General features: G+C 46.2%; 1 protein-coding gene across 5 annotated transcripts in view; it reads right to left on the bottom strand.

Annotated features, from left to right (window-relative positions):
- Positions 1-20,286, bottom strand: part of cut (homeobox protein, cut) — a 150,538-nt gene that overhangs the window by 5,568 nt on the left and 124,684 nt on the right. For 2 of the 5 annotated variants that reach the window (XM_033473824.2, XM_033473829.2), the window contains 5 exons: positions 14,623-14,944; positions 11,695-13,053; positions 2,486-2,840; positions 1,210-1,867; positions 252-525 (listed from right to left, as the gene is read on the bottom strand). In XM_033473824.2, coding sequence (XP_033329715.2) covers positions 252-525; positions 1,210-1,867; positions 2,486-2,840; positions 11,695-13,053; positions 14,623-14,944 — 2,968 coding nt within the window. The remainder of the gene's footprint in view (positions 1-251; positions 526-1,209; positions 1,868-2,485; positions 2,841-11,694; positions 13,054-14,622; positions 14,945-20,286) is intronic. The other 3 variants (XM_033473826.2, XM_033473827.2, XM_033473825.2) reach the window with 3 other exon arrangements.

The following is a 20,286-nucleotide window of genomic DNA, read 5'->3' as shown; positions in this document are numbered from 1 at the left end:
AATCTGTGGATCTAGCAACATTTTGCGACTGGCGATATCGTAGCTAGCAGATATTACCGTTAGCCCTCGTGGCAAAGAGTTTAGGATACATGGAAACGACGAGACACGGACTGTACAAAGCAACAAAGACGAATTATCCTGTGAAAGTTGGACTACGTCGCGCTAATCGTCGGTGCATTAGCATCATTCGACGCACGGTATCGAGCTCCCAAACTATGCGTTTAGTAAAAGAACAAAACATCTATATTGACCTGAGTTAAACTTACGAGGCAGGCCACCGTAGCCGCCGGTCCTCATCAGTTTCTCCGGGGCGATCTTGTACTGGCTGGCCACCAGCTTGTGCACAGCGTTGTCATCCTCGAGGAACATCTTCATCCTGATGAACGGCTCGCGACCCTTCTGCGTGAGCATGTGCCAGGGCTTCGGCCGTGCTAGCAGATCGGAGACGGATCCCTGGGACAGGCCCAGCACGGACTCGCCGAACAGGCGCTGGGAAATCGAGTATTGGGACAGTTGTTCCTTAACCTGCGATCATTCGTTAATCCCGTTAGTCGTCGTTCCTTTCTATCTCTCGCCGTTTGCACCCGAAGCTATTTTAACGATAGAACCCAGAATTATCGAGGTTGTCGCCGATCGAAACAGCTTCGCATCTAACGACATCGGATCTCAGCATCGTTCGTCGTCGTTTTATCGGCATTGATCCGATGTACACCAGGCATAGCGACGTTAACCTTTTAGGTACGGCTGAATTCTGCGCGAGGCTATTTCTCTGGACGACAGAGTCTGATATGTACTGTACAGAGTGTCTGTATATTCTGTCCGTATATTGTTAGGATACAGTTATATTGTTAAGATAAGTCTGTATATTGTAAATCGATGTGAAGACAAAAGAAATGTGAAACAATGCATATGAAGACGATTATTTGATTCAAACGATGACCGAGTGAGCTACTAGAGTAAGCCACTATAGTGGTGCGTCGTTCAGAGAGATGGCATCCGCGAAAGCCACTATAGTGGCGCGTCGTTCAGAGAGATGACATCCACGAAAGCCACTACAGTGGCGCGTCGTGCCTAAGAGGTTAAGTAAGCGACGTCTCTTCGACAAATCTGGGAGCGTACAAGTTGCTTCGGACATTAAGATTCGCCGTTCGAGTGCAAGAGGCTGAAGAAGAGGATGGGGAAGAAGATGGAAGAAGAAGATGAGCTTACTCTCTTGACGATGTCCTCGGTATTCAAGTTATTGTACATGTCGAACTGTTGCTGGGTGATCGGTGGCAGTACAGCTTTCAGCGGCCTCTGGTTGGCCGAGTGATGGGTAGGCGTGGACGGTTGACTGATCAGACTATTCGTGATGGACGCCATCCTTTGCAGAGGACTAGCGGCCGCCGCCCCAGAGAATTCCTCGCTGGGAGTCATTGCAGGTGGAAGAATGGAATTCCCGAGCGGAGAGCTCGCGCTGGAACCGCTGGGGGTCGATTGCGGCGCCGTGGTCTCCTGTTTAGGCCTGACCAACGAGAACGCGCTGCCCGCGTGTCTTATAGCCTCCTCCATCTTCTCTTTCTCCTCTTCGGAGACACCGTTGATCATCTTATTTCTAGGGTCGATCTTGCCGAGGCTCAGATCCTGGACTCCACCACCGTTCGTCGCCAGGTGGTGTTGCTGAAGAGCCTGTTGCTGAAGCGCCAGGAGTCCCGGCAGCCCTGGTAGTCCCGGCAATCCTGTCAGCGACGGGTTCTGACCCGGTGTGGGGTTCAGCTTCTGTAGCTCGCGATGGTACGCGTCCAACGCCATCCGGATGTCGTCCTGCGTGCGCTCCATACCTTGAAGACTACCCTGGCCGCCACTGAAAAAGTGTGGAAACATCGCGCTGCGATCAGTCGAGTTCTCGTGCTGTCCTCAATAATTATCAATAGCTGGGGCACGCTGATCATATGCGGGGCTCGGACGTGTTCGCGGTAGCATCTGACATTCGGGTGTTAAGTAATGAAACAGATATAGTGGCTCGATAATTTTAGACGTGGACGTCAGCCCGTCAGAAGTGTTTAACGTGGCCACGATTCCTACTGACTCACGAGATCTACGAGACGCTGGTGTTTAGGCTCGACGATTGATAGAAGAGACTCTTAACCCTCGTACGCTCCTCGGTTGAAAATTTACACGGATTGTCTTACAGTTTGATGCGCGCGAAAGAGTGGTCTAATATGGGCCACCGTCGTCTCGGAAAAGAAAACTATTCGCAGTAGTGCCGGTGCTACGAATCGACTGTGAATCATGAATTCTTGGAACATGTCAAATGTAAATGAAACACAATCGACGTAAATAGAGTTTGAAACGATCAAACTAACATCTCGGTGTATTTTTTAGCTATTTCTGAGGATCCTATGAGAGTTAAAGAGTAAAGTCTTCAAACTTGGATGGTATCCGAGCAATTACTCTAGTAGATTCAACGGTTCGCTACGGACAGACACATTGGCACTAGGATTACCTGGAAGAGAATTCTCGGGGCCCACGGAGATCCTCCACCCTTCTGCCCATTAGCTTGGCCAGCTCCTCCTGGTAGATCCTGACTACCTTTTCCTGCGGAATGTCATCGTTCTCGTATTTCTTCAGTCTCCTGTTCTGGCTGTCGAGCCTGTCTTTATTGAACGGGCTCGGACAGCCGATCCTACTCGGGCTTTTGCTGTCCGCGTCGTTCGACACCTCGTGCTCGCCCCTCATCTGTAGGTGGCCAGATTCCGAGAGGATATGCGCCAACCTTTCGTCACTCATTTCCGGCGGACCACCTTCCTGTGGTCCGCGCGCGAACGCTGGCATTCCCTGCTCCTTGCCTGAAACATACTCTACGGGTGAGGCACAACTTGTGGTGCGTTCTTACTCGGTTCGGTCTTAAAGGTAAGCGTAGAAAATGAAAGTAAATTAGAAAAACAAGGGCACAAATCACTCGAATCACTCTTTCATCGCCGCCATCAATTTACCGAGACTGTCTTTCTTCCGTACCATTACAGCAAATACTTCTGCCACGTTTTGCAATCAGATAATCGATTAAACTTTTCTAAATGGATAGCCATTTCGTGCAAAGCTGGTCCAGTCGCAAGCATTTGCCAAGCGCGCAGGCCCAAGTTCCACAAGACCCCTTTTCAACGACCGCTCCACAAATTCCAAGGATCGAAGAATCGTTAAGAATTTACGAACTTAAAATGATAATCTTGTCGAGAACGTTAAAGTTCCTTGCGATCCGATCGCACAACATTTGTCAAACGCCGAAGAGCTCCAGGCTCTAGAAGAGCCTCAAATTTCGCAGCGATCAATGCCGCACAATTTCACTCGTCGCAGGACGATGCTCGATAAGGAAGAAGCAGCCCCACGTGTCTAATCAAGTCCGGGGGGCTGATTTCATGTTCGATCGAACGCGGTAGCAATTAATACAACGCAAAATCAATAGCACCGACTCGAAAGCCGAAGGCAGACCATGCTCTCCCGCGACGATAATTAAAATATCCTTTTCTCGGTTAGGCCCATCCCTACGGCCCTTACTCTCTCACGACCGCTCAAGAGTGTAGCCGCCCTCCTACGTGTTTCTCGTTTAATTGACCAATCAGCGGTAAGATTCAGACGAGCGAGAGCCATCGATCGCGTGTCTTCGACGTATGTTCGATCCGGAAGATGATCGTTGGACCGGTATTGGATCGTTTGAAAATTTCTGTATTGATCGACGAGAGTTCTTTTAAATGAGAAATTTAATTTTTATATAAAACAATTAATATATTCTTTTAAACGCGTTGGCGTCGATCGAATTTCGATACATTGTCAGAGTTGTTACGCAAGGGCGTAAGTTTTGTATGTAACTCTTGTTTCTTGCGAACAATGCGGTCTGCGCGGAGTTCGGTAATTGTTTTGCAGGGTTTCAAATCGAACGGAAAATTCGGTGCTCGGGTCAAGACAGCCCGAGCGAAGGTTTAAATGAAGCTAAAATCGAGATGGAAGAACCGCGAACAAGATATTATTGCATCGCGCAAAGTGTCGAAAAGCTGGCCGAATAGTCGTCGGACGGGACAAAATCGGACACATCTGCTTCCAATTTTGAAAAACGGTAAGCTCGAAGTTTCGCGAGCGTGGTAGCACGTCAATCTTCGCCGAACCGGCCGCGTCGCGACGTGGTTCAGCGACCGTTGTATTTCGAACGGTCTATTTCCTATCCTAATCTCTCGTTGATCGACTAGAATCGGAATTCGTCTCATTAACGCTCGAATTCCTCAAGAAATAAAACCAACAGCTGATCATTCCTGCGAGGTTGATCGAGGCCGCAGTTAAGATTCGTCACCGATCGAGACGGAGCGGTATTTTTTGCGGGGACCATTCGACAGTGCGAAGCACGAAACGAGAAAAGATTAATTGGTCATTAAGACCGGAATGTGAACGACGATCCAAGAAACTGATGTCGCGGCCGCGGCACCCGAGGAATATTGGTGCGCCGAGAAATGTTTCAAGAAATCGACAACGCGGTGGGTGGAAACGGGACGTTACGAGGACAATGACGACAGTCGAGGTTCGTTCCGACGGTGTGTCAGTGACGGCAGGACGTGTACATATGGTAGAGCGTTCGCGTGTGTTGGCGGTGACGCTTGAATTTCTGCCAGCAGACATCGACTTATGCCAACCTCCACTACGCTGTCTATATGCGGCGCTCCGCGGAGCTACGACCACCTTTTAACTCACCCATTCGAATAAAAATAATTTCACGTCGTTTCGATTTACTTCTAAATATGCCTGACAATGACGGAACGATCGTGATTGACTGTAGGGGCAATTTAGCGGTTTCCGTTCCCTGCGCAGAGTTTCGAGCTAGCTCATCATCCTGCACAACGATTCAAACTGGATGGATCTCCGTTGTTTCATGGATGGATTTTTAGAAAAGCGTGTTCACTTTTGTCCATCGTTCTTAAACACTAAACCAACCGATCTGTAATGACGACTAGCATGCATTGGCTCATAAGAGTGAAAAGATAGAATTCATTTGGATTTTGTAAAGTTTTAATTATGAGACTTGTTCCAATAATATAATTTGTTCAATCATTTCTCACGAAGAAGTCTCCAAAGTTCGTAGTATCGTAAAATAAAATATCGGTCATTTTGACCGTGGTAGGTTTAGTGTCAACACGTTGAATATCGAATTGGGATTCTAAACTATTATGCAACATTGAATTGATCTTGAAAAAAAAGGAATCTATTTACAGAAAACTTTTAAACTTTTAGCTGCAAGAATTTAAGACAATTAGTACGTAAGTATTTGAGTGGATTTAACTGTGATTATTACAATTTTGAATGTTTTAACTTTTCGATCCTCTAAATGTATTACGACAGAAATTAATAAATAAAATTAATTAATAAAATCACGAATTCCAAAACAGGAATTCTGCTTACTCAGATTTAACAAATACAGTACAATCATTCATTATATACAGTACAAATACACATCAAATACTCAGATTTAAAACGATGCGAAAATTTCAAATCAACAAAATTGGTAACAAAATAATTCGCTAGCAACCTCGGTTGGTGAACTTGATCTCTGTTTTGGAGTACATGGCTTCAATTGTATCTCCTCCATGAATCACTCGATAGTCAACATCTTAATTCTATATATAGACTGTATTGTTTATAACGGTTTGTCCAATTCATTTTATTGATAATTTCACGAATCGTGTAAAAATTGTATCACGCTTCGACAAAATGTAAAGATTGTTGGGGCCGAATCAAGATCGAAATCGAGCTGTACTCGAGCTGTACGATGAAGACGCAAGTGGGTTAACCCGGGCCCAAAAACCGAGATTAAAAGAATGAGATCATTGTTAAGCGTTCCCCTCTTTCCTGCGAGCCGCGATTTTTCGCGGTTACGCTGATGAAATCGACATTATCGTTATCGAACGGAATGGAGATTAACACGCCGCGGTAAGAACCGACGATATCCTGCGACGCGTTACGTGTAAAGATTTATCGGGTCCAATTACCGCCGAGTTCCTGCATTAATATCGCTTCTTTTCGCTTACGTCACATCTATATTCATAATATCCGTGGACCCTGAAAATATTATATCACTGCGAGCGAAAAGCGTTTCCTTGTTCCAGCGGGTTTGAAACAATCGTGTTTTTTTGTTGGATCATTAATGCTTTCACTTCTCCGGATTTCCTTATGTTTAAATTACACGAATTATTTTAATAAAAAAATACATAAAGTTATTCGATTCTGCTTCGAACAGTTATCTAAATTCTCCAGCAGATTTTTTTTATTGCCATTCCAATCACGAGTCTAAATTTATCCCTGGTAACACGATCCAAAACATTTCATAGAAAATCATCATGACAAAGAAAATCACTAAACTTCAGACATATACTGGCAGCTACAATCTTCTAAAGTTTTCTAAAATCGAAGCTGCAGCGTAACAAAGGAACTTCCGTGTCGATGTACAGTAAATTCTCCTTAATTGACGCTCAGTTTGGAAACAAAAATGAACAATTTCGTAAGAAGAGGTACGATTGTTCCCAAATTGTCCAGTTTTGTGTCCAAGCTGAGCGTCAATTAGAGAATTTAATGTAAAAGAAAATTGTCGCTAACGAGCATGAGTGTCGAATAAGTAGGAACCGAATTGTAATGAATGAATATTCGAAGAGAGCGTTTATCTTGGGAGAAGCAGATTATTCGTTTACAGGAACATCCTGCAATTTTCAAGGCATCGGGCGATGCGTAAGAGGGCGCGCGAGCAAAGCATCGGTGGACGGAAGGATAGAACCGGCACAGAAAATCTGATAAAATCGGTATATGAACTGGAGTGGCCCCGCTAATGAACGTAACACTTTCGCGTGGCGGACGTGTGCGTGGTTCTTTCTCCTCCACACGCGCAAGACGTGCGTGGCTGCGTATAGCTTGTTTAATTGACGGCGAGATACATACACGGCCGCTGTCTGCGCTGTCGGGGTTCCTTCTTTGAATTAGTCCCGGGAACACCTAATTAACGAGAAAATTCGGTGCGCTCAACGGATGCTTATTTTTCCGGAAAATATTCTCGTCTCGACTGCCTTAAATAGTCGGACTGTGTGAAATGAAAATTTTATGGCAAACTGTTGCCCACTAGCTCTCAATCAATCTGCATTCGGCGCAAAAGTCGGCGCTTTCTAATTCAAATAAAAGAACGAACGAAACAATTTTCAAATAAATCTTTTCTGAATTATTGAAATAACGTATAGAACTGATTAAAAACAGTTTATCTATTGGCGGTTAGTTTAGTTTTCAAATAACCGTCAATATTATGAATCAATTTTGATATTTGATATTTGGCAAAGAAATGATTTAATTTCCTTTACATATAACATAGACTTCTGATTTTTAACGAATGTTACTGTAACATTGGCCGCAAGTAACATATGTATTGAATAAATAACACTTAAATGTATCTTTACAATCTGAATAATAGTAAATTAAAATAACTAGCAACCCCTAATTTTGTCGGGTTCCGTAACAGTTAGTGTTAAAAGCTTGCGACATAATATTGGGCCTTTCGAAAATATGTACATTCAAAGTATTTACGTGAGAACAAAGGAACACGTTTACCGTAATGCTTCGAAAAGCCTGCGATCAACTGAAATTCTTTGCTGTCTGAATGCGTAACTTGTTAGGTAAATAATAAGCGGAAGCTATCTCGATGTTTCCAGTCGGTGAATCGGAGCTACAAGAATAGTTCTCAACAGTTTCTTTCTACGGGTTGATCAGAAGTGATCGCACGCAATTAAACAATCGAACGGTAGAATAATAAAAACAGAACGATCGTGTCTGCGCGGAATTGAAGCCGGTCTTGTTAAGGGAACGATCGACTGATTCGACGCAATGATCATCGAGTAGAGACCCGGTTGATTGACGAATCCCCGAACGCGTCGAGTCCCCTTACTCTTTCATCGGCGTCGAGCTGGATTTCGAAATCATAATCACCCGCTGATAACGTTATCTCTCACGGATTGGGTCAATGAACGTTACGATCAAGCGTTAATTACGTGGTTCGGCTATAATTTCATGTCCGATCTCCTAATTGCAACATTTTTTCGCTGTTTCGAAACGAGAACTCTCCTCCTCCTCCTTCTCCTCCTCCACCTCCTCCTCCTCCTTTTCCCCCTCTATTTTTCTTATTCGCGTTCGCTCGTCGGCCAATAGCTCAATGCCAGAGAATTATTTCAAAGATTTAACGAGCGATACATCGACTGAATCCCCGGTTTGAAAATCAAACCGCGCTGCGCGTTCCGGTTCTGTGTGTGCTTTATATCCCATTTATTTACTCGCCGGAGAGGAAATAACAAGCATATTTCAAGCCACACGGTGGAACAACTTTACAATTATAATCGGACAATTAGAGTCCCACGGGCGATCGTGTCCGCGCTATAAAACGTTTCAAAGGGCCGCTCGATCGTGAAAGATCCCCGTTCAAACTAGCAACGCCGCCGAAATGACCGGACTAAACAAATCGTCATCGAACTGGAAAAGAACGCTCCGCGATCGTTAGATATCGACGACAATTAACCGAGTTCCCGCGGGAAAATGACAGGCCCGATAAATTTCCCGCGTATCGCAAGCAGGGGATCGCTGTTCTATTTACCAACCCGATGTGGTTTTCATTCAAATATAATTATCTCCCATCGAGCTTCAAGCGTGTAGAACTATGCAGAACTTCAATATTTTACATACATATCGCGGTCGAATTTTTGAATTTTTGAATTTCTGATCAACGTTTATTTTGTACCGCACGCTTGTGCCAGGTTTGTAAAAATGTTTCCCTGGCTTCGAACGATTAACAACCGGACTGCAGTGCCTGTTTCTTTAAACGTTTCGATAGATTTACGGACCTGTCAAACGTCTTTAAACGTGTTTCATCGTCGGTGTATCATATTCAGACGAGACACCCGGTACTTTTCTTAATCAGCGAGATTGTTAACGATGGTCTTTCTAAATTCTCAAGCGAAACGTTATAGAAATGTCCGAATCTAAAGCGATCGTAAAGCTAAGATAACCTCGCTCGCTCGACGATCACGACGACGTCTTGCATCTGACAGTTACGGTCTCACGAATCGCGTCTTGGAAATACCTGTGACAGTTTCAAAACGATTCGTGTCCTGCACAGCAATCGGGATTCCCGATCGCGAGCAGAGGAGGGCTTCCGCAAAAATCCGTCCGCTAATTCCGCGACGAACGTGTCTGGATCGTGTCAATCGGGCACCGCATTCTCAGAGTTCATTATTGCCCGCAATCGGCGCAAAATGATCGATCTAAACGCGACCGGTCCAAGTGCAACGCACCACGAGATTACCATAATAAAGATAGTTGGTACCGGTCCAAGTCTGTTTATCGGCAGTTTCATTCTTGCGATTGCCACCCGCGTTCCTCGTGATTTAGCGGCGAAAGGGCCGTTTGCGATTCGGATGACCCAGTCTGAGGATCTCTGCCTGTCGTCGCCATAACAATCAACCAAAGTTGAATTTCTCTAACAGAAACTAACAAATGAATGGGGGATTGTACGCAGACTGCAATTTTCGTAAATAGACGTTGCAAAACTGTAATAAAGCAGCATCTTGTTTCTTGCATCAACTCTCAGAAAACAGACGTTCCATCGCAACTGCAGAATTCGCGTTAATGAGGCGCGTTTCTACTGTTATTTACACAGTTTTGGAGATGCTTAGATATCTTCAACTTTACTTTCTTTTTAAATTAAAGCTCGGTCTTCCTGATTTAACAAAATTTTGTAAAAGCTAAAGAATTAAATGACGCTTTTGACAATCAAACGATTAATAGTTTTGCAATGAAATGAAAATAGTTCCGAAAAGAATGAAACTTTTGCAACGTCTCTTAACTTCTCCAAGAGCTTTGAAAACTGCGAACGTACCAGTTACGATCATTTAACAATCATGTAAATGTATTCTGTAGCCTTGGTGGAGTTGGGGATCGATCGTGCAGCATCTCCGACCACGATCACGATTAATTTGGCCGGTAGATCGGGAGGCCGAGGCAACGAGGCAAGATTGTCGCAACGGTTTCAACGAGAACAATTTCACGATCCCTCGGCAATCTAGCGAAAGTGTAAATTACCCTCGCGATAAGTGCGGCCGGATCTAGAACGTCTGTGCTCTCTCTTGAACCCTGTTTCCTTTCCACCCGCCTACCTCTTTCTCATCCTCGTGTTTCTCTCCCTGTACGTATTGCACCCTTGGCTAGAACTCATCCCTGGTTCCCTACTCCAGAGAGCTATTAGTCTAAACAATATGGCTGCCAAACGCAGCGAACAATCGATAGCGGGAGCGCCAACTGGCTGAATAATTTAATTAAGATTATTAAACGCGAGATATCAGGCGTCGTCTTCGCGCTCGTTTGTCTCGCGCGTCTTCCCGGACGCTGTAGAGTTTCGCTTCGCCTTTGGACACATTCGATCCAACTTTTCGTAATTGTTTAAAAACTAAAGGAACGCATAAATTGACCAATTTTCATTGCTCGACACTGTCTAAATGAAAGAGCACTTCGACGGTTAAAGATAGTCCCGTGGCGATTGAAATCTATAGTTTCTAAACATTGTCGAATACTGCTCACTGTTTGCTCGTGTTGCACGGTTAAACTGCAGTTGTTTCTAAAAGATTCAATTAAAAAGTAATGAGTGCTGTAACTAGTTTTGTTGCAATATTGTGTTCTCCACGTTCCGCCGGTATTGCATTTGCAGCGAAATTACTCGGGTCGGTTCTTAGTGTTTTAAGTAAGCGAAAGACACATCGCCGGCTTTAGCCTATTTCCGTTGCATAATGTTCTACAATTACGTTGAACATCGGCACGTGTAAGTAGCAGCATGCGATTCAAAGCAGCCTGTTGCGCAGTCACCTATAGCGCTCGCGATTCATAAATTTGGAAACAGCCCCGATCCTGGCTGAGGATGTTAAAAGTAACATCGTACAAATTATAAATTGGTCGGAAAGTGACCGGGACATTTTACGATGTGGTTCATAGACCTGTATATAAATAACGCTAAAAGAAATACACCTGCTCCGACTAAAGGCACATGTGAGTGATATTCGAAAGCTCACGACGTCACCAACGCATGGCTACCTCGAGGATCGATTCACTGTCCTCGAACGAGATCCAGATTCCGCGTTCTAGAGGGATGGGACCTCCGGTATGCAGTACGCAATGCGTCCTCCTTCGCGGTAGAGTTAGGCCAAACAGAGACACCAGTGACACCCCGTTATTAGACAGCCGAAAAATATAGTTAACTGACAGCTGATGGTTAGTGGTTTCGGCAGAACAGATTATTGGCAGTGCGAGGCAGAAAAATAATTCTGTAGGAGTCGTTACGGTAAATTGATCGGCGGCGAACGCTGGAACGGTCCGTCATCGACCAACGGAAGAATCATCGACCGGTACAAGTAATTCCGTGGTCGAACCTCGACCTGTCGATGATTCCTCGAAGGAACAAAACGGGTCCTCTAAACCGTCATATCGGGGCTCAGATATCCCCGAAAGAATGTCCAATGCAAAACACGCAACGACAAAGAAGGTTCGGTGTATTTAGAGGGTCCCGTTTCGACGCCGGACGTTCTTAGTTCACCGCTCGGCCAGAAGTGATTCGCAGATCCTCGATGGCAGGACAACTGGAGAGAGACAGCGTTCTGTACTCACCTTTCTTGGGTATCAGGGATTTCAGCAGCATAACAGCGTTCTCGTCGCAAGCCCAACCGTGCATCTTTCGGTAGCTGTCGCGGCCTTTTTCCGTCAGTTTGTCCCAGGGCTTCGGTTTGCTCAGCAGCTCGCTGACCGTTCCCTGGCTGAGCCCTAGCACGTACTTGGCGAACAGCCTTTGGCCGATGTTGTGTATCGACAGCAGCTCGCGGACCCTCCTGGCTATATGCAGGGTGTCGAGGTTCTGCGAGGCGTACTTGTCCATGTTGTAACGCAGCATCTCCTGCAGCCTGGCCTCCATGGGATCGCCTTTCGGTATTAAAGACTCGCCGAGACGGCCGGCCATGCCGGCGGCGCCGAACTCGTCGCCGAATCTGAACGGGTGCGTCCTGTCGTCGAAGCGAAACGGGCTCTTCAGAGTGTCCAACACGCTCAGGCCGCCGATATTATTGTTCGCCAGGTGGTGGCTGTTGTTGTTGTTATGACAGGACTCCTGGTCGGCCGGACTCTTTGGCGGCGGAGCCGTCGGGACGGCGGGGATCACGCTGCCGCCGTTCACGGAGGCCGAGGAGGCGGTCTCGATGATCGTGGTGGGTGGCTGAAAGCTTGGGGGTGATGTTAACGCGGTGGTGGACGACGGCGTGGGCGGCGCGGGCGTTTCGTGGCCGGAGACTGGCGTGGGCGCCTTCTCGGCCGCGTCAAGGCAACTCAGTGGAGTGGTTCCTAGAGGAGTATTCGACTTGGCCGGGGTGTTCGAGCTGGACGACGGATCCGTAGGCGATGGAAGATGGTTCATGCTGCTGGTATTCGTTGGCGGATGCAGGCCAATCAACGGCTGAGCTTGTTGTAGCTGTTGTTGTTGTTGCGACAATTGGCTCAACGCCGTCGTTTGTTGTTGCTGTTGATGCTGTTGCTGTTGGTGCTGTTGCTGTTGGTGCTGCTGTTGCTGTTGGTGCTGTTGTTGCTGGTGCTGGTGTTGTTGTTGTTGTTGTTGTTGCTGCTGCTGTTGCTGCTGCTGCTGTTGTTGTTGTTGTTGTTGCTGTTGCTGTTGCTGTTGCTGTTGCTGCTGCTGCTGCTGATTCATGATGGACCTCTCCAACGTCCGCCTCCAGTTGGCGACGATCTCCTCGCCGAGGAAGGAGCCGAAGGTCTCGACATTCTGAAGAGGGGGTGGGAACAGGAGACTGGACGTGGTCGAGGTCGCTGAAGACGGTGTAGGAGTGGATCGCGGCGGAAGGGTGACTGCTGCTGGGGGCGGCGGTGGTGGTTGCTGGGAGGACACATGGGACGAAGGCGGAACACCACCGACCCCGTGGGGCGAGGCGGTGGAGGCGCGCTGCAGGGGTGACGATAGTCCACCTGCAACCACCAAAAACACAAGGGACCGCGTGAACACGAGCTGCAAAGCGCGCGCGGCACGCATCGGAGCGTATTCTCTTCCTCCTGGACCGACGAACCTCACGGAGTCGACGATAGGACGAACCTGACGAATCGTGGAATCGACGGACGACGACGACCGAGACTCTCTTTATTTCATTCGACGCTGCGTCGCGCGAGTCCGCAGAACAACGAGGAACAACGTGGCCCAACGAGAGGAAAAGTGTTGCGCGTGCTCTTTCTTTCTGTCTGTCTCTTTCGCTAGCCTCTTCCTCCTCTTTCGCTCTTTTGTTTCGCTTGTTTCTCTCGGGTTTTTTTGTTTTGGTCGTGATTCTGTGTCGCTCCGTGGAACGTTTACAGATTTTTGTCGGGAACATGGTCTTCTGGAGGAGAAGCCGCGAGCATACGTATCGAAAAGGGTTTGTTCGGCCTGGAATCCGGGACAAGGTCTGACGTCTCTTTCTCTGTCGGCTCCTCTCTCGTTCTCGATCGACCCGCGACCGATAGATCCTGTCCCCCGTACACGACCGGTAAACGTATGTCACTCGTCCGCGAGCTCGTGTGTTGCCACGCGAACATTCGCGCTTATTCCCAGCGTGCAGATGCTCGTGGTCGGGCAGCTATGAGGGGGTGAAGTAATGGGCTGGGCCGGGGGAGAGATGATCGTGGTGTATACGTGTTTTTTTGGCCAGGGTCAACGTGCAGATTTTGTTAGTCACCTCCTGCTACAAGGATGGGCGCCGATGTAACCAGCGAGAGAGAACAGCTCGAGAAAAAGTGCAGTCGAAGCAGTAGAGGATCACGGAGAGACAGGCAGACGGAAAGAGTGTGATAGAAATAGAGGGAAGAAAGAGACCCGATGCGAGGACGAGAGAAAAATAGTCGGAGAGAAGAAGAGCGACTGGGACAGACAGGGCCGTAGATGAAGAAAATTAGAGAGTTAGACAGTGAGGACAGGAACAGAGGCACAGAAAAAAGAGTGAGAGACAGAGAGATATTACAGTTAGACAGAAGTGCGAACACAGTGGCAAGCAGAGTTACTTTGTTGTTCCTTTTCTCTCGGTAAGCTCCTTCAGTCATCCCTCGTTCTTTCGAAACAAAAGCGTCCGCGTTGCGTGACTCGTGTCCTTTTCATTCTTACTCAACACTGGCTCCTTCGACGTAGCCTCGAAGAGAGAGAGAGAGTCGGGGATCGAAGATTGTAGCTTTAGCGCAGGAATCAGTGTATACCAGCCAACGAGAAATGGAAGAGGATTGCGGCTCTTCCATTTCTTGCCGATACAAGAACGCTTAGCAAATGGTGCCATCGACAATTCCTGATCTAAACCTACCGCCACGAGAACCATAGTCGATGCTTCTAACGTTGACTGTTATTTGCGGAAAGCCGGAGGTCTCTCGAGCACAGCGATGCCCCTATTATCGTTATCTTTGCGCAACAGATGCAGAATATGTTGACGAAAACGAGGATCGAGGTTTTACGGGTAGCGATAGCAGGGGGGTCGCTGTGCTTCTCGTGTCCTAGCATAGAAAAAATCATTTGGATGGACTCACCGAGTGCGTCCGGGGTGTTGGACGACGGTTTCAAGCTCTCTGTTTGCTGAAGCGCCTTCGAGCGCTCCATTAGGAGATGCTCGAGGCTCTTGCCCGGCTCGCCGGTCGGGATCTGCGAGAGATCGACCGATCTGAGCGCGTTGATCTCCCGCTTCAGGTCATCATAGTCCCTCTGTCGTTCGAGTTTGCTCTCCAGTCTGCTGATGTGTTGTCTGCGGGCATCGAGCTCCTCCTCGAGCCGCGCCGCACCCTGTGCGCTGGTCTCTTGAAGACGTTGCAGGCTCTGTTGTAACCTGGACACTTCCTCGACCAGCTGGCTGATCTGCAAACAGACGAAAATCACGGTTAGTCGCGTACAGGTCGGGTCCACGGGATAAAGGCGAGACGGAACCTGGGTCGATCTTCTTCCCGCGCGGCCACAGCGTTAATTAATTCGCAGCAGACACCGATAAAACAGTGCGAGGAGTAATTGTTCGATATTCAGCATATTCGGGAGCCTTGTTCACCGATCGCTGCCTGTTCCCGGTTGTCATGAAATCGAACATGAACGTAATTACATTACCGTCGATACAAATATAGAATCACATTCGCGAAATCCTATTCTATCCCGCGGAGCCGATACCGCCCATGTCACGCGAAACTCAACTCCCACTAATAGTCCGCTTCGATACTCGTTTATCAGCGACTAATGAGCTTAGCAGAAGCTCTTTATTAATTTTATCGAATCGATTCGCTAGAATCGATATCGGCCGACCACCGGACTGGATAACTTTAAATCGCTTGGGGTCGGAACGTAATTACCCGATGGATTAAATTACACGTAAGGCGTTCTTGCGTATGCACGTTCAACGGCCGCCGAAACACCGATACGGATTTATGGATTTTCTTGATTCATCGGCTTTAAATCGATTCTAAATAATTGAAACGAAATCGAAATTGCATTCAATACATCGAAAAGGTAGCTTCTGGATTTCATAGAATCGGGAGATACAAGGAAAATGATACAGGTATATTCACGTATAATTAAAGAAACGAAATGTTCCCTGTGCTCTATTATCCCCGTCATAGTTACACGTAATGTTAGAATCGTTGTAGCAACAAGGCACTGTCTATTATGCATTGATCGTGCTTTGTTAATAATTTATGATGACCGTGATCGACTGAACTATCGTCACGGAGCGTCTCTCATTATTACCGCGTCTATGCAAATGCGTATCATGCATCTTGTGTAATGAAAATTCTGCGTAACTATCGATTCGTGTCGATCCACGTTAAAATTCAGGCAACAAAAATCTGTAATTCTCTGACAGAGAAATCGTGGAATGTTTTGAACTCGAACAAAAAACAGTAACAATTGCATCTGATTTTTCTGCAAATAAATCTCAAAATAAATTTTTACATTGAAATTTACTACGAGATCTGTCAAATCATTAATAACATTGTCAATACTTATATAACTATATCTATATAACTTATATAACTATAACAATATAGTTATATTAACATCAAGGTTTATTCAGAGTGTCCTCTTTATAATTCACTCTATTTTTTTTTACAAACAGCATTTTTTTTATGCGTTCTACACTCATTTCTGCTTTAGCTTTCGTTCAACTACATACGTCGTGTAAGAAAAAGGCTCGCGTCGCCATTATTGTAGCATTACCAGTGAACAAAGAATATCAGTTAACTTATTTCTTTCGAAACAAAGCAATGGAACATTCCCTTGAAAATATCTCCAGAATTATTTCCGTCCTCGTATTTGATTCGGAAAATGGTGCAATCATCACCGAACCGAAATATTGACGATACGTTAATCTGTTCTCCCTGACAACACCAAAGTATTGTATATATTATATCGCCCCGGCAAAACGTTAATCGCGCATCGAAAATCGACGCAATACGAGGCAATTTCTTCTAAAAACATTCCTATGTTCGAAGGCCGCTCGATAATCCAGCAACGCGCAAAATTGCACCACTTTCCCATCCCCGCAACCGGGAGCGGAGGAAACGTGGAATGCGTGTCATCGATACGATCCAATATTCCCACGCAATATTCCCGTATTTTTTATTCCCGTACGCGATCGGGGGGTGGGGTTGGTTCTTCGAATCAGCGAGGTGAACTGAGAGCGGCTGACGAATCAGGACTGGTTGAAGGCGGCACGAGGCGTGGGAGCGAGCGAGAAAGAGAGAGAAAGGGCAATCGTTGCGAGAACGTGAGTCGCGCGAGTGCTCGGAAGTTTCGAATCGGAGCCTATCCACGTGTTACGGGAACAGGCGGCTACGAAAATATCGGTTGCGAGAGGCTGTGCGCAGGGGTGGCTCGTGGCAAGAGCCAACACAGCCACGGAGACAAGCGAACGATTTTAAAGCTGAATGCGTTTCGCGCGGTGCAACGTCGATGCGAACGAGACCGCATCAATTGTTTCCCCCGGTTAGGCCTCATCCTTTTTTACCGGGGGGTTAATTGAGGAGCAAAGCTGCAATCCCGCGGAATTCACGCCTCCGGCGCGCACCGAAAGATCCAGCGCCGCGTGCGCGTGGAACAGTGCGGAGCGGCGTGGAGCGAAGCGGTGCGGCGATGTGAGCGACGGATCGGAAAAACGATTACTCGTTTGTTTTTTTTTTCCCAACGCTGTTTGACAAACTCTCCCGGCGTGCCCGGTTTCTTCTCTTTCGCTTTCGCCTCCCTTTTTCTCCTTCCCACCGAGGAAACACGATTCGGGGGATGTTTCGCATAGAACTGGAAATTTCATCAGGGCTTATCACGATACCATAGTGCTTTCGACACTTGGATCAATTTTTAAAACTTGTTCGGTTTTCCGACGAACACGCAGTAATTTTCTTAGAGGTATAGACACACGTTTCTTCGTTCATTTATTCCTTTCTGAAAACCATGGAATCTCTCTTTCAAAAATATTAATATTCGTAATTGTTTATATGGCTATACATCGAGGATTAACAGAAAAGTAGTGAAACGTTTCTGTATCACTTGTGTCGACAGAAAATTTGGAAAGTTTGCATAGGTTATCCAAACCATTTTTTAACATTTCCAAAGATGTTCGACTTTTGCATTGCTCGATTTGATCGTCATAATGTCATCCAGATTGAAACATTTCCATTTATAGATTACACATATTCGAGCAACTTTTTATTCTTGGATACAAGTCTCCAGAAACGAAATCATTCCTTCAAGATGAAAATGAATTATTGAGAAACGAGAAAGAGTTATTTAGAATTAAACATGTATTAAAAAGTTACTCCTAAAGTTATGAGCACTGAATTATGAGTACCGAAGATTCTCAGTTTCTAAATTGGAAATCGTTTTCACCAAAAATTCCATCTAAAATAATGTCCACGATCTCTCCAAACTAAAGATCATTCTTCAAAATATGAACATCAACCACCTCGAACCAACGTAAAAATCTCCAATCCTTTCGAATAACAACATCGCACCTCTAACTCTAGCACGTCCCAATTATTTAACAATCCGAAACACGCCATTAAACTAGAAAAATGGTAAAAATTTGTACATAGATAACAAGAGAAGAAAAATTAATCGACCCTTAGACCGACCCATCGATCATTATACTTGGCTGATCGAAGATCCTTGATACAACGACAACGATTCCCAGTTTCTAATTTATTCACCAGGGTCAGCTACCTGTCAGTTGTCCTCCGTTTTATTCGCAATCGATACACACCTGCCGCGACTCTAAGTTACTTTGCCCCATGTTTCGATCACACGACTGACGGGCATGGGTTGCAGATAAGTACGCATCGGCGTTCTATACACGTGGAAATCGTTCGACGTCGGTCGTCGGGGAGTTGGCGGGGTGAAAGCGGGCGCCGCGGCGATGCGGCGGAGTTCCAGGGGGGTGGAGAGCGAGAGCGAGAGAGAGAGAGAGAGAGAGAGAGAGCGAGACAGAAAGAGAGGGGGGGGGGGAGTAAGTTCTCGAAGTTGCTCGTAATAATGTCCGCCATTAGCAATGGGGTAGGTTATCGCTTTGCGGACGAAGCTGAGAGGAAGGACAGCTGGAATTAACAGCGTGTCGATATCGTCCAACTTATCGTGTAAGTGCGCCGATCAACGAAACGAAGTTATTTTCGAGATATCGGGGATGGTATTCTTACGAAAATCCGGATGATCTGTATCGATTGCTGCTCGAATGGAAAATTATTTAAGTCTGACTGCGGAACCGCGAACACCTTTCTCTGCAGCGTTATCTGTTCATTTCATACGTTGCCGATCTTTAAACGTTTGTGGCGTATTTGTACTTCATTTTTTGTTTTTAGATCACATAAATTCTTTGAGCTCTTTATGCTTCTGTCGTAAGCAATCTGTCAATTGTTACAATATTGTGTAAGAAGCTTAAAACAAAATTCAGTCAAATTCAATAGTATCTCTGTATTAAATAATTTGTCTAGTTATTGCGCTGTCTCCCCGAATACTGGGCTTCGATTACTATGCTTCCTACCTGAATACACCGAGCCTGAATAACTGTGCACAATAAAAATGTAGTACTTTACACACTTTCATAAATTTTATATTCTATAAAAAAAAAGTGTAATATAATAATGAATCATTGAGAGTTCGCATTAGAGACGACTGCGTTAACGAAATTTCATACTTACATTTCTCCTCTTTAAAAATATGGTGGAAATGATTTATGATTTACTGTGTTTCGAGAGAGATTAGGAATTCCATCAGTGTAAGAAGCTGAAAAATGTTCCGTAGACGGAAGTCGGTAGCAATGAAGAGGAATTAGGATATTGGTGCAATTACTGCGCGGATCGTGATGGAATAATTTTTACCAGTATTCTAATTGTTACCAAAAGCCATTGATAGAGATCCGATGCGACGGATGGGCAGGGTTCCCGGAAAATAGCCGGGCAGAAACTCAATTTGACCGGGAAGGCCACTAGAAACCGGGAGAAGCTCCGCCGTGCATCGATAATATCAACGAGCACGTTTCGTACTGTCCGCGGATTCGTTAAATTTAATGTCCCCCGTCGTCGTTCGTAAAACCCGTAGCCCTCGATTGCTGTGGCCGAGCGAGAGAGCGCCGGCTCTCCATATTGGATTTCGATCTTGCCCCAGATCTCAAGCCAGCCTATGGCATCGCCGCTGAATAGGGACATTCCGCGGACAGGGGATCATAAACTTTTGTTTTTTGTCTCGCGCTTGGATTATTCAATCTGTCTGGCCGATATGTCGCAGGTAATGAAAAGTACCGGGCTCGGTCGAAGATGCGGAGAACCGCGGGAAGGGCTCGGAGGAGGGGGGGGGGCGGAGCTGGACCGATACGTTTCTACATAGGAGGAAAAAAAACGAGATATGAAAAAGAGAGAAACACGGGGGAGGAAAACGCTCGAGTCGGAATTTCCGTCGATCTTTTCTTGGGAAATTTGAGGTGGGGGGGGGGGGAGTAAGATTAACGAGATAGGGAACGGGTTATTACTATTGTGGCGTATCGCCGGCTCCCGCCTCTTCCCGTTTTACCTGGGGGAGGGGGCGTGTAACGATGCATCGCTGGTTTCCTCTATTTTTCTCTCCTTCGATCTCTTTCGGGCTTTTTGCCTGACCAACTACTATCCGCCACCTTTGCCTGCTGCGAACGCTCAACCCCCTCTGTACAGATGTTCTGCCAAATTCATTTATTTACA

The sequence above is a fragment of the Megalopta genalis genome, chromosome 6 (genome assembly GCF_051020955.1).
Source record: "Megalopta genalis isolate 19385.01 chromosome 6, iyMegGena1_principal, whole genome shotgun sequence".
In the NCBI taxonomy this organism is placed as follows: domain Eukaryota; kingdom Metazoa; phylum Arthropoda; class Insecta; order Hymenoptera; family Halictidae; genus Megalopta; species Megalopta genalis.
This window is presented reverse-complemented; position numbering and strand designations above follow the sequence as displayed.